Below are 13,300 nucleotides of genomic sequence, written 5' to 3' on the forward strand. Positions count from 1 at the left end.
TATAGTTTTTTTTTAAATAAATTAATGTGCGATAATAACAGCTTTAATTTACAAATGGTTCCATGTTTTAAAAGCCTGTTGCACACGAGGCGTTCTTGTGCTATCGTAGGACTCCGTCAGCGACCGCTGTGGTCTTTGACGCTCCTTACGAGAGCACTTTTATCCAAAGAGTGTTCTGTAAAAATGAACAGTCCACCGTATGTACTGCTTTACACTTCTGGTGTATGGGCAAACTGCCCTCACAAGCTCGATGTAGGTAATACATGGAGCACAATTGGAACGACGTCTCGGGTGCGACAGACATAAATCTCTGCAAAATTGACGCAGAGACAATGCAGGGTATAATATAGTTTTTTTTATGTGAACAAAGTACTTGTTGGACTTTATATGGCTGTACTACTGTTGTATACATGTATGTAGTTATTAAAGTGATATTGTATGTACATATTTTCATGGATATTTTTAGAACTTAGTTGTAAGTAATTTACTATTTTAGGACGCGCATTTATACTGGACATGTCATATACCTCTGAAAATATCTCCACAATGCCTTCGATATTATAGTCATTTAAATCCTTGTCTACATTTTTATATGCATACATAAGTCCGAGAGAATAGTGTCTCTTTGATTTCCTTGATTCTAGACTTTTTAAGTGTGGCGATAGTAAAGTGTGATATTATTTATGGCCGAGAGAGATATATTTTCAAGGTTAATTTTGAGTGTAGGAGTAGAAACCATGGTGGATAAGAGTCACTCACATGTCATGTTGCTTTCAAAATGGGATTACCTTTTTCCTATGAATTGGCCAGTATGAAAGAAAGAAGGAAGTAACACTCTTCCTTTCTTAAAATCATGTCTTTAATCACTATGGATCAAAACCCTAGAATGCCATGTTTAGAAACATAATACACTGTATGTGTGTCAACAGTTGACTATGGTAATCCTTATTTGCTACATCAGTTACAGAAAGCTGGTAAAGGGTTGATGTGTAAACTGGATGTACAAGTGTGTATACAACAATTATAGCAATCGAGTCTTTAGTCTTCCTTTGTATGTGTATTGGACATAAGAAATCATTCCAGATGTTAGCAATTCATTTGAAACTAACCATATTTATATTGTGTTATTACCCCCATAATAATGATGATCATGGAATCTTCCAACAAAAAAACTTCAGGTTATACATAGTTCATTCAAAGGCAGACAAACAAAATCTCTCTCTCTCATTTCTACATTTAATTTATAACAGTAAGCCTATTGCTTGAACGACTAGATCAAGATCTTGTATCAAGATAATTAAGACTACATGTAGTTCAAAGTTTTCAATGTATCCATTCTTCACAAATTACTTTAGCTAGATGAATAACTGAAATGAAAATAGTTATGAAATACAATAACAAATCAAGTTGAGTATCTGGTAAAACCAGGTAAAGCGATTTCATGGATGCATACTTTTTCAGGAGGTATGTTTCTATGATGTTCTTCCAAACTGACATTATAAAATGCGAAAGCTTACAAATTATTTTTGATCTCGACCAGAACTCAACCTGTTTATTTTAGGCCTGATTTAGGTTTAATATTTAGTTTCAGAAATAAGTGATTTGTTGAAGATAAAGACATTGCCACTTAACACTCCATTAATCAGTGAACTAATTCAACCGACTTGCATTATTTGAAGACACTTGCCGATTTTTCAAGACAGTAAGTTGGCAAGGTTCAGTTTTCATCTTAATTTTGCTCACATGACATTGTGTTTCTTTTGATGTAATTTTATATTGTGTACAAATGTTATAATAAAATTTTACAATGATAAAAAACAAATCAGGTGTCGGCTTGATTCTGTGGATTCACTTTGTTAACAAGGCATCGTTTCACGAAAACGTCCTGAAGACAAATTCCAAAACATTCCATTGAAACACATGTAAATTGTAATACACACTTTTCAACGGGAAGTCTGTGATTTTGTACTTACGACAGTTTTGTGAAACGCTGCCCAGATGTGTATGAATTACATTTCTAATGAATATAACAATCAATCACGTTCATAAACAGACATTAATGGATTTCCGATGTAAACCAAGGGACTCATATGTACACTTCATTTTGTTATTACAAGTTCGAAGAGACACATTTTTAAATTGTAGTCTTAATATAACATCCCGAGGACGATCTGGAAATTTACCGCCTAACCGAGGACCTTCATTTTCTGTGTAAATAGGGCGCCTAACTAAACGTACCCTTATATGAAAGGGCCTCAAATTTCAAACATTTTTGCAGGATCCTCGTTTTGCAAGTACATGTAGTCGACACACAAACACTCATACACCCACATTTTTAAAGACAAACTTAGTTATGCATGCACTATAAAATCAAGTCAATGGTATTTCGTCGCAACCACCACAACACCAGTAAATTAACCGGTAGTAGATGAATGAAGTCGACAGCTTAGGCAGAGTTGGGATCAGACAAACATAACACAAAATATACAATTTCCACATTACTTCTGCTAAGTATTCCAAGATATATAATCCTCAGAAAAAGTTCTGCAATTCAGCTAGGCTCTAAAGTTGATGTCTCTCTTGTAAGTATATCATAGTACTTGGTGTTGGTATTGAAAAGCCCGTTTATTCCTATTTACAATGATCCCCCATTTGTAATGATTGTGTGATCATGAATTTTGAGTAAGGGAGTGGAAATTTCAGACAATTTTACAGGATCCTCGTTTTGCATGTAGTCGACAAAATGAAGGTAAAGTTCTTTAGATTGTCTTTGGTACCCACCCACTCATCCACCCCAAGCACGCACACACGCATGAGCAAACAACCACTTATTAAAACAAACCTAGCATGCACTATTAGGGCAAGTCGAAGGTATTTTGTCCCATCCATCACGGACAAAACCAATAAATTTAGTAGACCTGATGGATGAATTAAGTAGACAGCTCTAGCAGAGTTTGGATTAGACAAAAGAAATGACCAAAAATTGAGACTTTCAATGTTACTTGATGCTTACTATTCCAAGATAAACACCACAGAAAAAGTTCTGCAAATCAAGTTAAACCGTTCATAACTCTTTTGATAGGATATTACCATAATTACGTTGGTATCGTTGAAAAGCCCGTTTTTCCTTTTTCAATGGATGACCCTATTTGATCATGGAATGTGCAGTAAGCCTAAATATGGGCCCCAAGCGTGTTATATAATATATTGTCAATAGTGAATTCTTCATTTGTTTGGAGGATGGTGTTTTGAAACAATAACTATGCATTGTGCAATTACATAATCATTACAAATGGATAAATCTTGTAAAGTGGAATAAACAGGCTTTGTCAAATATGATAATTTAGTAACAAGAGAGATATTAATGCTCAAAATTAAATTGCAGAACTTTTTGTAATGTAGTGGACACAGAACAACCAAATACCTAAAACTTGCTCATAAATAAATGTACGACTCCATCCCGATTATCTTTCTAAAAATCCTCATAGGGAGAAAAAAAAATGATGGGGGGGGGGGGGGGGGGGGGGTACTCAAATATTACGGCAAATTGGGGTGTGCCGCTCTAATAGGTCACTTTTTCACACAAAAATCCCTAAACATGGGTCCCACAAAAATACCATTAAGTTGGGTCCGTTTTTTTCTAAATTTCCAAAATTAACACCTGAAAATTGTGAAAAATGGGTCTTATTTCGAGAAAAATCACCCCAAATTACCCCTAATAATGGGTTGATTGTTCAATGCAAGTCCAAACCAAATCTGAGCATCCCCCCCCCCCCCCCCCCCCCCCCCCGGAATAAAGGCATACTTACGCTTTCAGTCTTGCACTTGCGAGTATATCTCAGGTATAGAGAGAAAAACTCAAATCAAATATCCTTATAGCTTACAAATGATTTTGTTTTTTCCAGCAACTTCTGTTTCCCTCTTCACTTCAAACACAGTTTCACCCCCATCTATACAACAAGGTATGTCAAATAGAAAAAGGGCATATACGAAGCTTAAGAAACAACTGTTGTTTATTCACATTTTCTTGGGAAACAAATATACATATATCTCAGGTCATGTAAGGTTGAATTCTTTACAAATGAAACAAATTTTGACTCTTCCATCCAGAACAGGGGGGTCTGTGGCTGTCAATCAAAATGCTATTTTCTAATATTTATAATCCATTTTGATTAAAAAGCACAGGTGGTAGGCTTGAATGACTGGCACTGACTTTAGAGGGTGCTTCAAAATCCAAATTATGTTTTCACAAGAATTCCATGAAAGAAATGACATAAAGAATTTGCATCAAACAAGACAGCAAAGTCTTGAACTTTTTAAAGGCAAAATTGAAAGATGTTATTAAGTGCTGGTAGTAAAACAGAGAAGAAAATTTTTAAATATGTCATCATCATGTTGTTCCACATGTATCAAAAGACACATGTGCCAGATATCTGTAGTCTGATGTTCAGACCATGTTTTCTGATGAAGTTAAAGGCCACCACACATTATACAATCCACTTGGAATCAGAGAAAATTTGGAAACAGCATGTGACTTGAACATTCACAAATACAACATATTCATGTCTTTAAGTAGTGTTATTATTATTTTTTAAATGGCTTATTTCAAGCCATCTAGCCAGAGGAAAGGTTAAATCGGCTCCAAATCTCACATGTAGTGACATCTGACTTGTCCCATGACAAGAAATGAGAATGTTGCTTGAGAAATATAGTCTGTACTCAGTGTTTTTTAAACATTTTGATCACACGACAAGCAGCATACTTTAAAACAAATGTTTCACCGAAAGTCCATCCGAGAGATAAAATAGCTCCTACCCTATTTTGACTTTTCTTTCATCTTTCATGTAAAATAAACTGCACGGATTACGCATATCAATGTAATAGGCACACAAGAGATTGAGTTAAAATGAAAGATTTTAAAGCCTGAGATAAAAAGTGGTCTCAGAATACTAATCATTTTATCAAGATACAAATAGTTTAGAGATAAAATGGTACCGTAATCAGAATACCGCCCATGGATAACCATTATGTTGACTGAACTTCCTCTCCTAATAGCCTGCGAAGCCAGTCTCTTAAAAGTTGCTTTAATAAGGCAATGAAATATTGTTGATAATACTCCTGTACTTGCCCCTTGCTTTTCATAATGTTAACCATGGTGACTGTTGTGTCCTCTGAACTTCTTCTCCTTATAGCCTTCAGAACCAGTCTCTTCAAAGGTGTTTTAATGAGGCAATGAAACAATTGCCAATAACACTCCTGTGCTTGCCCCTAGCTTTTCTTGATGTTCACCATGATGACTGTTATAGCTCTTTGAACAGCCTCCGGAGCCAGTCTCCCACTAGTCGTCTTAATAAGGAAATGAAATCATTGTCAATAAAACTCCTGTATTTGCCCCTAGCTTTTCTTAATGTTCACCAAGATGACTGTTATATTGTCTGAACTCCCTCTTCGTATAGCCTCCGAAGCCAGTCTGTTACATGCTGTCTCAAACAACACATCATCCTTAGACTTTCCTTCTGACTGCTTGACCTTTTCTCCCTGCACAAAAACGAAAAGAATTGAATGAATTGAATTTAATGTATTCACCACTTTCATAAAAACATACAAAGGCAAAGAATACAATAAAATATTTATTGCAAACACAGATAAACCAATAAAATCGAAATTACGAAGTGGTTGGATTAAACAAAAATTACAAAAACTTAAAGGTAGATGATCCTAAAAATGTACACACAAAAAACAAAAGAGGGACAAAGAAAATACAATAATACAATGGTAATTACACATACAAATTTCAAATTTATTGCATCAGGTGAAGTTTTAGATTATGGTTAAAATTGTTTAAAGATGCACACTGTTTAAATTTAAGAACAAAAGGGTGGGCATAAGCTTTTGTTAGGTAGCTTAAGCTTCTAAGCAAATGCCAATTTGTACAGATATAGTCCTATACCTCTGCCTTCTATGGATATATTTATCAAAAGAAATTATATTGGAGAATAACTATTGAGCTCTCTAACTCACATCTAGAATATCGTTGGTGAACTGCATGCTTCAGCATTAAGGTGGGCATAAGCTTTTGCTAGGGAGCTTAAACTTCTAAGCAAATGCTATTTTTTACGGATACAGTCCAATACCTCTACCTTCTTTGGATACCATGGTCAAAGAAAATGATACTCAAGAAAACCTAATGAATTCTCTAACTCACATCTAGAATATCATTTGTGAACTGCATAACAGCGTCGGCTTCGAAGCCTTCCCATAATCCATCACAGGAGAGGAGGATGTAGCGGTCGTTGTCTCCCAGTTGGCATTTCTTGATGTCCGGCGTGCAGATGACCCCCGAGCGCTTGAAGCGTCCATCACCGATTGACCGTGAGACCTCCAAGATGCCCATAACCCTTCCATTCCTGCAAGTATATAAAAATAAATACAGAAGTGTAATAGTTGAATGGTTTAATACCCTTGACTGGAGATGCACATCCTTTTAAAGCCCCACCGCACTACTATCTACTTGTGCCCTCTATATAGCAAACAATGCCTAATCAGTGACCATTGGTCCCCCATGGTTCCCTTTTTATTATGTTAATTGAGAGCTGATTTGATGAGATAACCACCCGTCAGTGACCATGCAGTGAGGTATAATCCCTCCTGGCCAAACTAGTACAGACAGGCTTTAACCCTCAACTGGAGATGCATAGGTCATGGGTTGGAGCCCATCCTTTTAACTTCTAACCAACATACGTAACCCCAAGATATACCCCCTTAAAATATTAGGCCCAAAAGGTAATAAATTTGCATGTTCAAGATTTTTGGAGTAACAAAAAAGTGATGACTACATCCTGAGTAAATGACCACAGCCTAGTAGCATCTTCACCACCTATTCATATCTTGACCACACCTTATAAAAGTACTGTACCTCACATTGCTACCAGCCTTCTGAATCCTCATTCTCTCATCGTAATCGGTCGGGGTGTGGTCCTTCGAAAGTGGTAGGAACTGATGCTTTTGAGTCTCAGGGTTGTAGCGACAAAGGAACGCCTACACGGAAGGAGAAGAAGAAGTTGAAATAGAAGAATAAGAAGATGGACAGGAATGTTGTGAATCTTACTTTCCCTAAGTTTCTTCTATCCAGTTAGTGTTGTCGATATTGACTAGTCATATTGCAGAGAATTTTCCTGTCCTGAAGTTTGGCTATGTACAGAGTATATTATCAATATTTGACTAGTCCTATACTATGGTGAGGTAAATCTTTCTATGCCTAAATTTGGTTATGTATAGAGTGTTATCAATATCTCACTAGTCATATAGCTGCAATATGCTGCAGAGTATATTACTATCCCTAAGATTGGCTATGTACAGACGTTATCAATATTTGACTACCTGTAGTCACAATCATTTTGCAGTGGATCATACTACCGGTATCCATAAAATTTGCTATGCACAGTGTCATCTAAATTTGACTAGTCATATTTTAACTTGCAGTGAATCTTACCATCCCTTAGGTGGCTACATGGCAAGTGTTATTAAGCAAATATTTACCGTTGGTGAAGGTGATGGGATAAACTATCACTTCCGAGGCAATCTGGATGTAGCTATCTTTTACAAAACAAAGCTGAGGAAAGATAGCGTATACATTCTGATCGACGAGGAAGTGATAGTTTGCCATTGCCTGAAACCAAAAGGTGATTATTTGCTTTATATTCCACATTGGAAACATTTCACTTCTTCCATCATTTTAAAGAGAAACAAGTCATCAATTAACAGCTAGCAAACGGTGTACGATATGTACAGTGCATGCAGTACTTATGTATACGCAACGTATACAATGTTCAGTGAAAGTGCGTTGCACTGTGTAGATAGTATCTACATAGTATCTACAAACTATCTTCACAGTGCAACGCACTTTCACTGAAGATAGTACACAGTGTAAAAAACTTTTCTTCTCCCATCAATGATGGGCGAACTATCTTTCAGCACGTGATTTACTTTTAACAAATGTAGAGCAAGATTCTTAATGTGGAATATAATCAGATATAATCTGTCAGAGAACCTTACTATCACCAAGGTTGGCTATGTAGAGAGTGTTATCCACCACCAGAACACAGACTGCTGTAGATCCATCCTTCCATACAGGCTTGCTGAGGAAAACCAAAAAAGATATAATTTTTTTTTTTAAAGGCAGGCTTTACTACTTCAGCCAGAAGGGATTAGACTACCAAGCGAGCCAGCGATGTCACTGTGACAGGTGGCTATCTCATTAACTCAGCTCTCATTTAACATAAGAAAAAGAGGATCATGGGGGACCAACAGGCACCGATTGGGGAAGTTTTCTATATAGAGGGAGCAAGTAGCTACAAGTAGGACAGTGTGCCTATAAAGCAATAGTGAACTAATGAACTCTCTGCCTTAGCATACTATTTATTGCACAGCGCCATCTCGAGGTCAACTCGCCACAAGTGCACAACCCAATAACTGATGTCCTGCATGCTGCTTTGAAGACAGAGGACTCAATGCGAAACCCAACAGTGCATCAAATTACGTACCATACTGTTACAGCTGACCTGAGATAGCACTACAGGGGATGCTTTTAGTACAGTGTGGCTTTAAATCCATACCAAAAGCAAATGAACTGCCTTTCGCCCCATTCAGTCTGTCAAAATTCATTGTTAAGCTGTATGAAAAACTGTAAAATCATATAAGAAGTCAATTTTTTTCTAGTATGAGCAGTCGTTTTGTAAAAATAATTTTTCCTAGGTTACAAGTTCCACACCTGATACGCCAAACCAACTCTAAACTGGCTCAAGATTAAAAATGATCATTCTGTGTATTTTCATTTTGGACACAATCTTGTGGGCATGATTAGGCTATACTGGTCGAAAATAACCAATGACTAAAAGACTAAAATCGGCTATGTAGTAAGGAAATATATATTTGGCATTATTTACTTTGTCTAGTATCAATTTCAATTATTATCTCTGATGCATAACCTCAAATCTTCTCTCATATATATATATTGTTGCTTCTCCTCTCACCTGGCTGAAGCTTGTTTGAGAAACTCTTCATCGGTGACCCTGAACGTCTCGATGAGGCACTTCTTTATCTCTTTGTCACGGTTCGTGGTCTCCGTCTTTGGGAATCTGTCAAGGATGTGCTTGTGGAGCATCTTTGCTGCGTGTTTTGAAGCCTTGTCCCCACTGTGTCCATCGTAGACTGCGTAAAAAGACAAGCGAGAACTGTTGAGAAATTTTGTTTGAGGACAAAAACTTTGTCATTAGAATCTGAAAGATATTAACACGGATAACAAAATGTTTGGCAGTCAATGGTTATATGATATTGAACGGCTTTGAGTGGATTACTAGGATATATTCCACGGGCTGATTCAGCACGACTTCCAAGGGAACAAAAGCCATTCAACCATAATCTCTATTACTTTCATATCAAATTAACATTGATTTTTCCTTATCAATGCAGAGTAGAAGGACATAAATTTACATATGCACCATCTAATTATTTGCACAATAGTACTTTTTAGATGACGTATTTAGGAAAGCAAAATATCCTGATTTCATGGTCATCCAAGAACTTTTCTTCAAGTCTTTTTTCAATGACAAATGACAAAAATCGGTGACAAATCTGCTAATAACCAATCAGAACCAAGGATTTTACTAGCTCATAACGAAAACTATAAATTGTCACTGATGACAAGTTTTGTGAATTGGGCCCAGAACTAGAATTCTGTAGTCAACTTACACAGTAGAAGGAAGGTTCGAGAATTGTGGTGTGAAGTCATTGAGGATGACATGCTTATCCTGCATTTCATTCCTCTCTCCTTTTCTTTCTGCATAGTAGCCATGTAAACTGTACATTCCTGCAAACGATTAAACATGACACCACATTACATAGAAGGTTTAGTTCGGGTAATAATTCCGTCACACCACCAAACAGACTCCTCAACGACCGATTTTTTAAACGCAATTATGGATAATGTATTTTTCTGTTCAGTCCATAGTCAGGCTGGGATCAGTCTGGTTGGTATAATTGAGGTAGAAGTAGTAGAAGTAGTAGTATCATCATCATCATTACTATTATTAGCATCATTTTGTATCTCACAATCTAGGCTGGGGTCAGTCTCATTGGTATAAGTGAGGTATAAAGATAAATAATTTGTGACCTCTCTCATTATCTCATACTTATGTGTCGGTTTGGAAGAATAACATTTATAGAAAACATGGCCCCTGAAAAGGACTGCTCTTCTCTTCTCTTCTCTCTATCCCCTCTACCTTTCCTAATATTATGAAATTTTTTATGTATTATCATATTGTTATACTTATCCGATTGGTCAAATAAATCATAATAATAATAATAAAATGGTCTCATATTTGAATACAGCATGACAAGAAATACATTGTACTGTAGCTGTATAGATTATCTTTAAATCTAATTGTGTTGCTATGAATTTGATAGCCATGGAAAGCTTATTTTGTGGGAAATAAAAATTAAAGTAAGAGCTCAGATCTCAGAATCCAAGGTGTACCAAAACTTTTTACCAGCACAGACCAGCACACAGATCACAGGATAGTTTCTGAATGCCCCCCCCCCCCCCCCCGGAATCACTTTTACTAGACTAAAACAAAAACAATAAAAAGAAAAGGTTTACCTGTAGCCAATCGTTTTGCAGGTACTTCGTCTCCTTGCTCATCGACAGATTTTCTCTTTAGATTTCCAGTCTCTTCTTCTCCTCCTTCTTGTCTTACTTCATCTTGGTATAATGAATTAGCATCTTCTTTTTTCTTGTCCACTTGGGTATTTGCAGATACCTTAACATCTGTCACATTGGGTTTACTTAGATTAGCTTCATCCTTATGACCTGAAATTGAAAAGGAAAATGAATGACCTTTATTATTTAAAGTCATTAATTCAGCAGACACAGTTTCTAAACTTTGGATGCACCAACACTCCACAATACCCGCAGATTTGTATAGAAACTCATCACTAGTTTCATACAGTCAACATCAAACTAGCAATGCGAAATCTGCCGTTTTCCTACCCCGAAATATCACTAACCCTGCTAACCTCATCTATATCAGAGAGGTCAACCCTTTTGTAATGTAGATCGCATGTCCGTTCAACATCAACATACATACATGTATACATTCATACATACATGTGCAAAGCTTTCATAATTTTGACCACTAATTCCATTTTCAGAATGTGTTGTTTGTTTACATGAATCGAAAAAGATTCCGTCAGTGAAAATGAAATTGAAGTTTGAACAGTGTCAGTGAAGATAGTTTCCATGGTTCACAGGGTGTGGGAATGTGTGATAGTGGACCATGGTCAAGCAAGCGTGTAGCTAGGATTCAATTTTAGGGTGGGCGCGGTAGTGAGCGAAGCGTGGATGGGTGCAGGGAGGGGGCACGTTATATTAAATTATTAGAGAAAGAAGACAATTCGTTGTACCATTCTCGACTCTTAATTCTCGTCTGAATTCAGTTTCCCCCCTCCCGCTCGGAAGGCTGATGTTTCATTAAATTATTAGAGAAAGAAGACGATTCATTGTACCGTTCTTGACTCTTAATCCTTGTCTGAATTCTATTACCCCCTCCCCCTCCCACGCAAAGCTTTGACGTTTCATTAAATTATAAGAGAAAGAAGATGATTCGTTGTACCCTTCTCGACTCTTAATCCTTGTCTGATTCTGAATTCAGTTGTTCCCCCCCCCCCCCCCCCCCCCGCGCGAAGCTTTGACGTTTCATTAAATTATTAGAGAAAGAAGACAATTCGTTGTATCGTTCTCGACTCTTATAATCTTTTTCTGAATTCAGTTTCCCCCCACATAGAACTTAGATAGATCTAGACTCTAGACGTCCTCCTCTTACTGTCTTAGTCTTACTTTTTTTTCTTCTTTTAAGTTTTTGGCCGACGTTTTTTTTTTTTTTTTTGGGGGGGGGGGGCAACTCATCCCCCCCCCTGGCTATGCCCCTGTGGTCAAGGTTCCAAAAGCTATTTGGGTCTACAAACTCCACATATATCACCCCACAAATACTCACAATAAGACACATCATGTAGTCTATAGGGCCTATTATTATTAATTTAAAAACACATCAGCAGGCTAACCATGAGTAGGCCTACGCTAAAAATAACGTGTGGGACTGAAATGCAAAAATGTTCAGCCTTCACTTCAGGTTCAAATAAGTAGACATATTACAGATGATTTACACACATAAAAAGAAAATATTGATACAAAATGGCCAGAAATGCTTACCATGTGTTGGGAGATCGGCAAAGATATCCATTTTATCTCGGAAGGAGACCTTCCCAATCGAAATAAGATCTTTGACACCACAACAAATGTAGTCTTGCCGCAGCGCGCAGACATGGATGGGTTTTACTTTTTTGGCAGGCAGACTGCGAACTCGGAACAGAGCTAGAGCTCGCGAGCGGGCAGGACGGCTGGTCACGTCAACAGGAAATATAGAAGCACTCAACAATGACGAAGAGAGGCACTTATCAGAAGGGGAAAGCGCACTAGCTGTTACAAATGAAAAGGGCACTTTTTAATTTTTTATTTGTATGTGAAAAGGGCACTTGTTAAAGCTAAATGGGCACCTCTCATATTTGAATAGGGGGCAATTATCCTAGGTGAAGGGGGCACTTAATTATCAGAGGTTAAGAGGCACTTATAGGAACGGGCACCTATATAGGTGTACTTATCTGAAGTAAAAGGGGGCCCCTTTCCTATGTAAAAAGGGGTACTTCAGGGATACTTGAAAAAGTGTGGGGGCACTGTGCCCCTCCCCATTGTCTCCCCTAATTCCCACAGGACCCGTCGCCTCTGATGTTCTCCGTTGTGTATTCAAAATGATGATGCATTTATTTACCTGCAAGGACTACTTTGAGTACCTGTTTTTTTTCTTCTGTTTGAAAGATTACGCCTACACACGTTGTAGGCCTACATGTATACATATCAGTAGGCCTTCTGTCCATTGATGCTGTGGTCCTTGTTGAAGTTTATTCGAACAATATTCATGCCAGAATACAACCTGTCAGTCTATCTTTCTGTAATTTGGAAATGAACATCCTTTTAACGTGCGTAACCACATTCCTTTCCCAACCAACTCTCTTAAGTCTTAACATTGTTCAGTTCTTATGGTATGCAATCAGCTCTTCTTCACTATTATAAACCTAATCATATTTCCTTCCCATCAAGTTATTCCAACACAAATTATTTTTTAAATGATCTGATCTTTTTAGATTAATAAATCACGAGGTTGTGTAGAAGGTTGAATATGATAATAGG

The 13,300-nt window shown here is 37.2% G+C and overlaps 1 protein-coding gene across 2 annotated transcripts; it reads right to left on the reverse strand.

Annotated features, from left to right (window-relative positions):
- Window positions 1-3,995: 3,995 nt before the first annotated feature.
- Window positions 3,996-12,388, reverse strand: LOC585369 (integrin-linked kinase-associated serine/threonine phosphatase 2C). Of its 2 annotated transcripts, XM_030986986.1 has the most exons (8): window positions 12,266-12,388; window positions 10,658-10,867; window positions 9,751-9,868; window positions 9,033-9,233; window positions 8,051-8,138; window positions 6,917-7,038; window positions 6,206-6,407; window positions 3,996-5,538 (listed from the first exon to the last, which is right to left on the reverse strand). In XM_030986986.1, exons 1-8 carry the CDS (start codon window positions 12,294-12,296, stop codon window positions 5,395-5,397), a joined length of 1,116 nt encoding a protein of 371 aa, XP_030842846.1. In that variant the 5' UTR covers window positions 12,297-12,388; the 3' UTR covers window positions 3,996-5,394. The 2 variants fall into 2 exon arrangements, with proteins under 2 accessions (XP_030842846.1, XP_011665467.1); XM_011667165.2 differs by lacking the exon at window positions 12,266-12,388 and having other exon boundaries at window positions 9,033-9,210; window positions 10,658-10,822.
- Window positions 12,389-13,300: the final 912 nt, after the last annotated feature.

Source organism: Strongylocentrotus purpuratus, unplaced genomic scaffold, assembly GCF_000002235.5.
Source record: "Strongylocentrotus purpuratus isolate Spur 01 unplaced genomic scaffold, Spur_5.0 spur5_scaffold_16, whole genome shotgun sequence".
Lineage (NCBI taxonomy): Eukaryota > Metazoa > Echinodermata > Echinoidea > Camarodonta > Strongylocentrotidae > Strongylocentrotus > Strongylocentrotus purpuratus.

What these genes read in the sequence shown, in the direction of transcription:
- LOC585369 (XM_030986986.1), bottom strand. Translation starts at nt 12,296, where the DNA reads ATGGATATCTTTGCCGATCTCCCAACACATG. An exon ending in CTCAAACAAGCTTCAGCCAG is followed by an intron (nt 8,139 to 9,032) that starts GTGAGAGGAGAA and finishes GGTTTTCCTCAG; the next exon opens with CAAGCCTGTATGGAAGGATG. An exon ending in CCAACCTTGGTGATAGTAAG is followed by an intron (nt 7,039 to 8,050) that starts GTTCTCTGACAG and finishes CCTTCCGTGTAG; the next exon opens with GCGTTCCTTTGTCGCTACAA.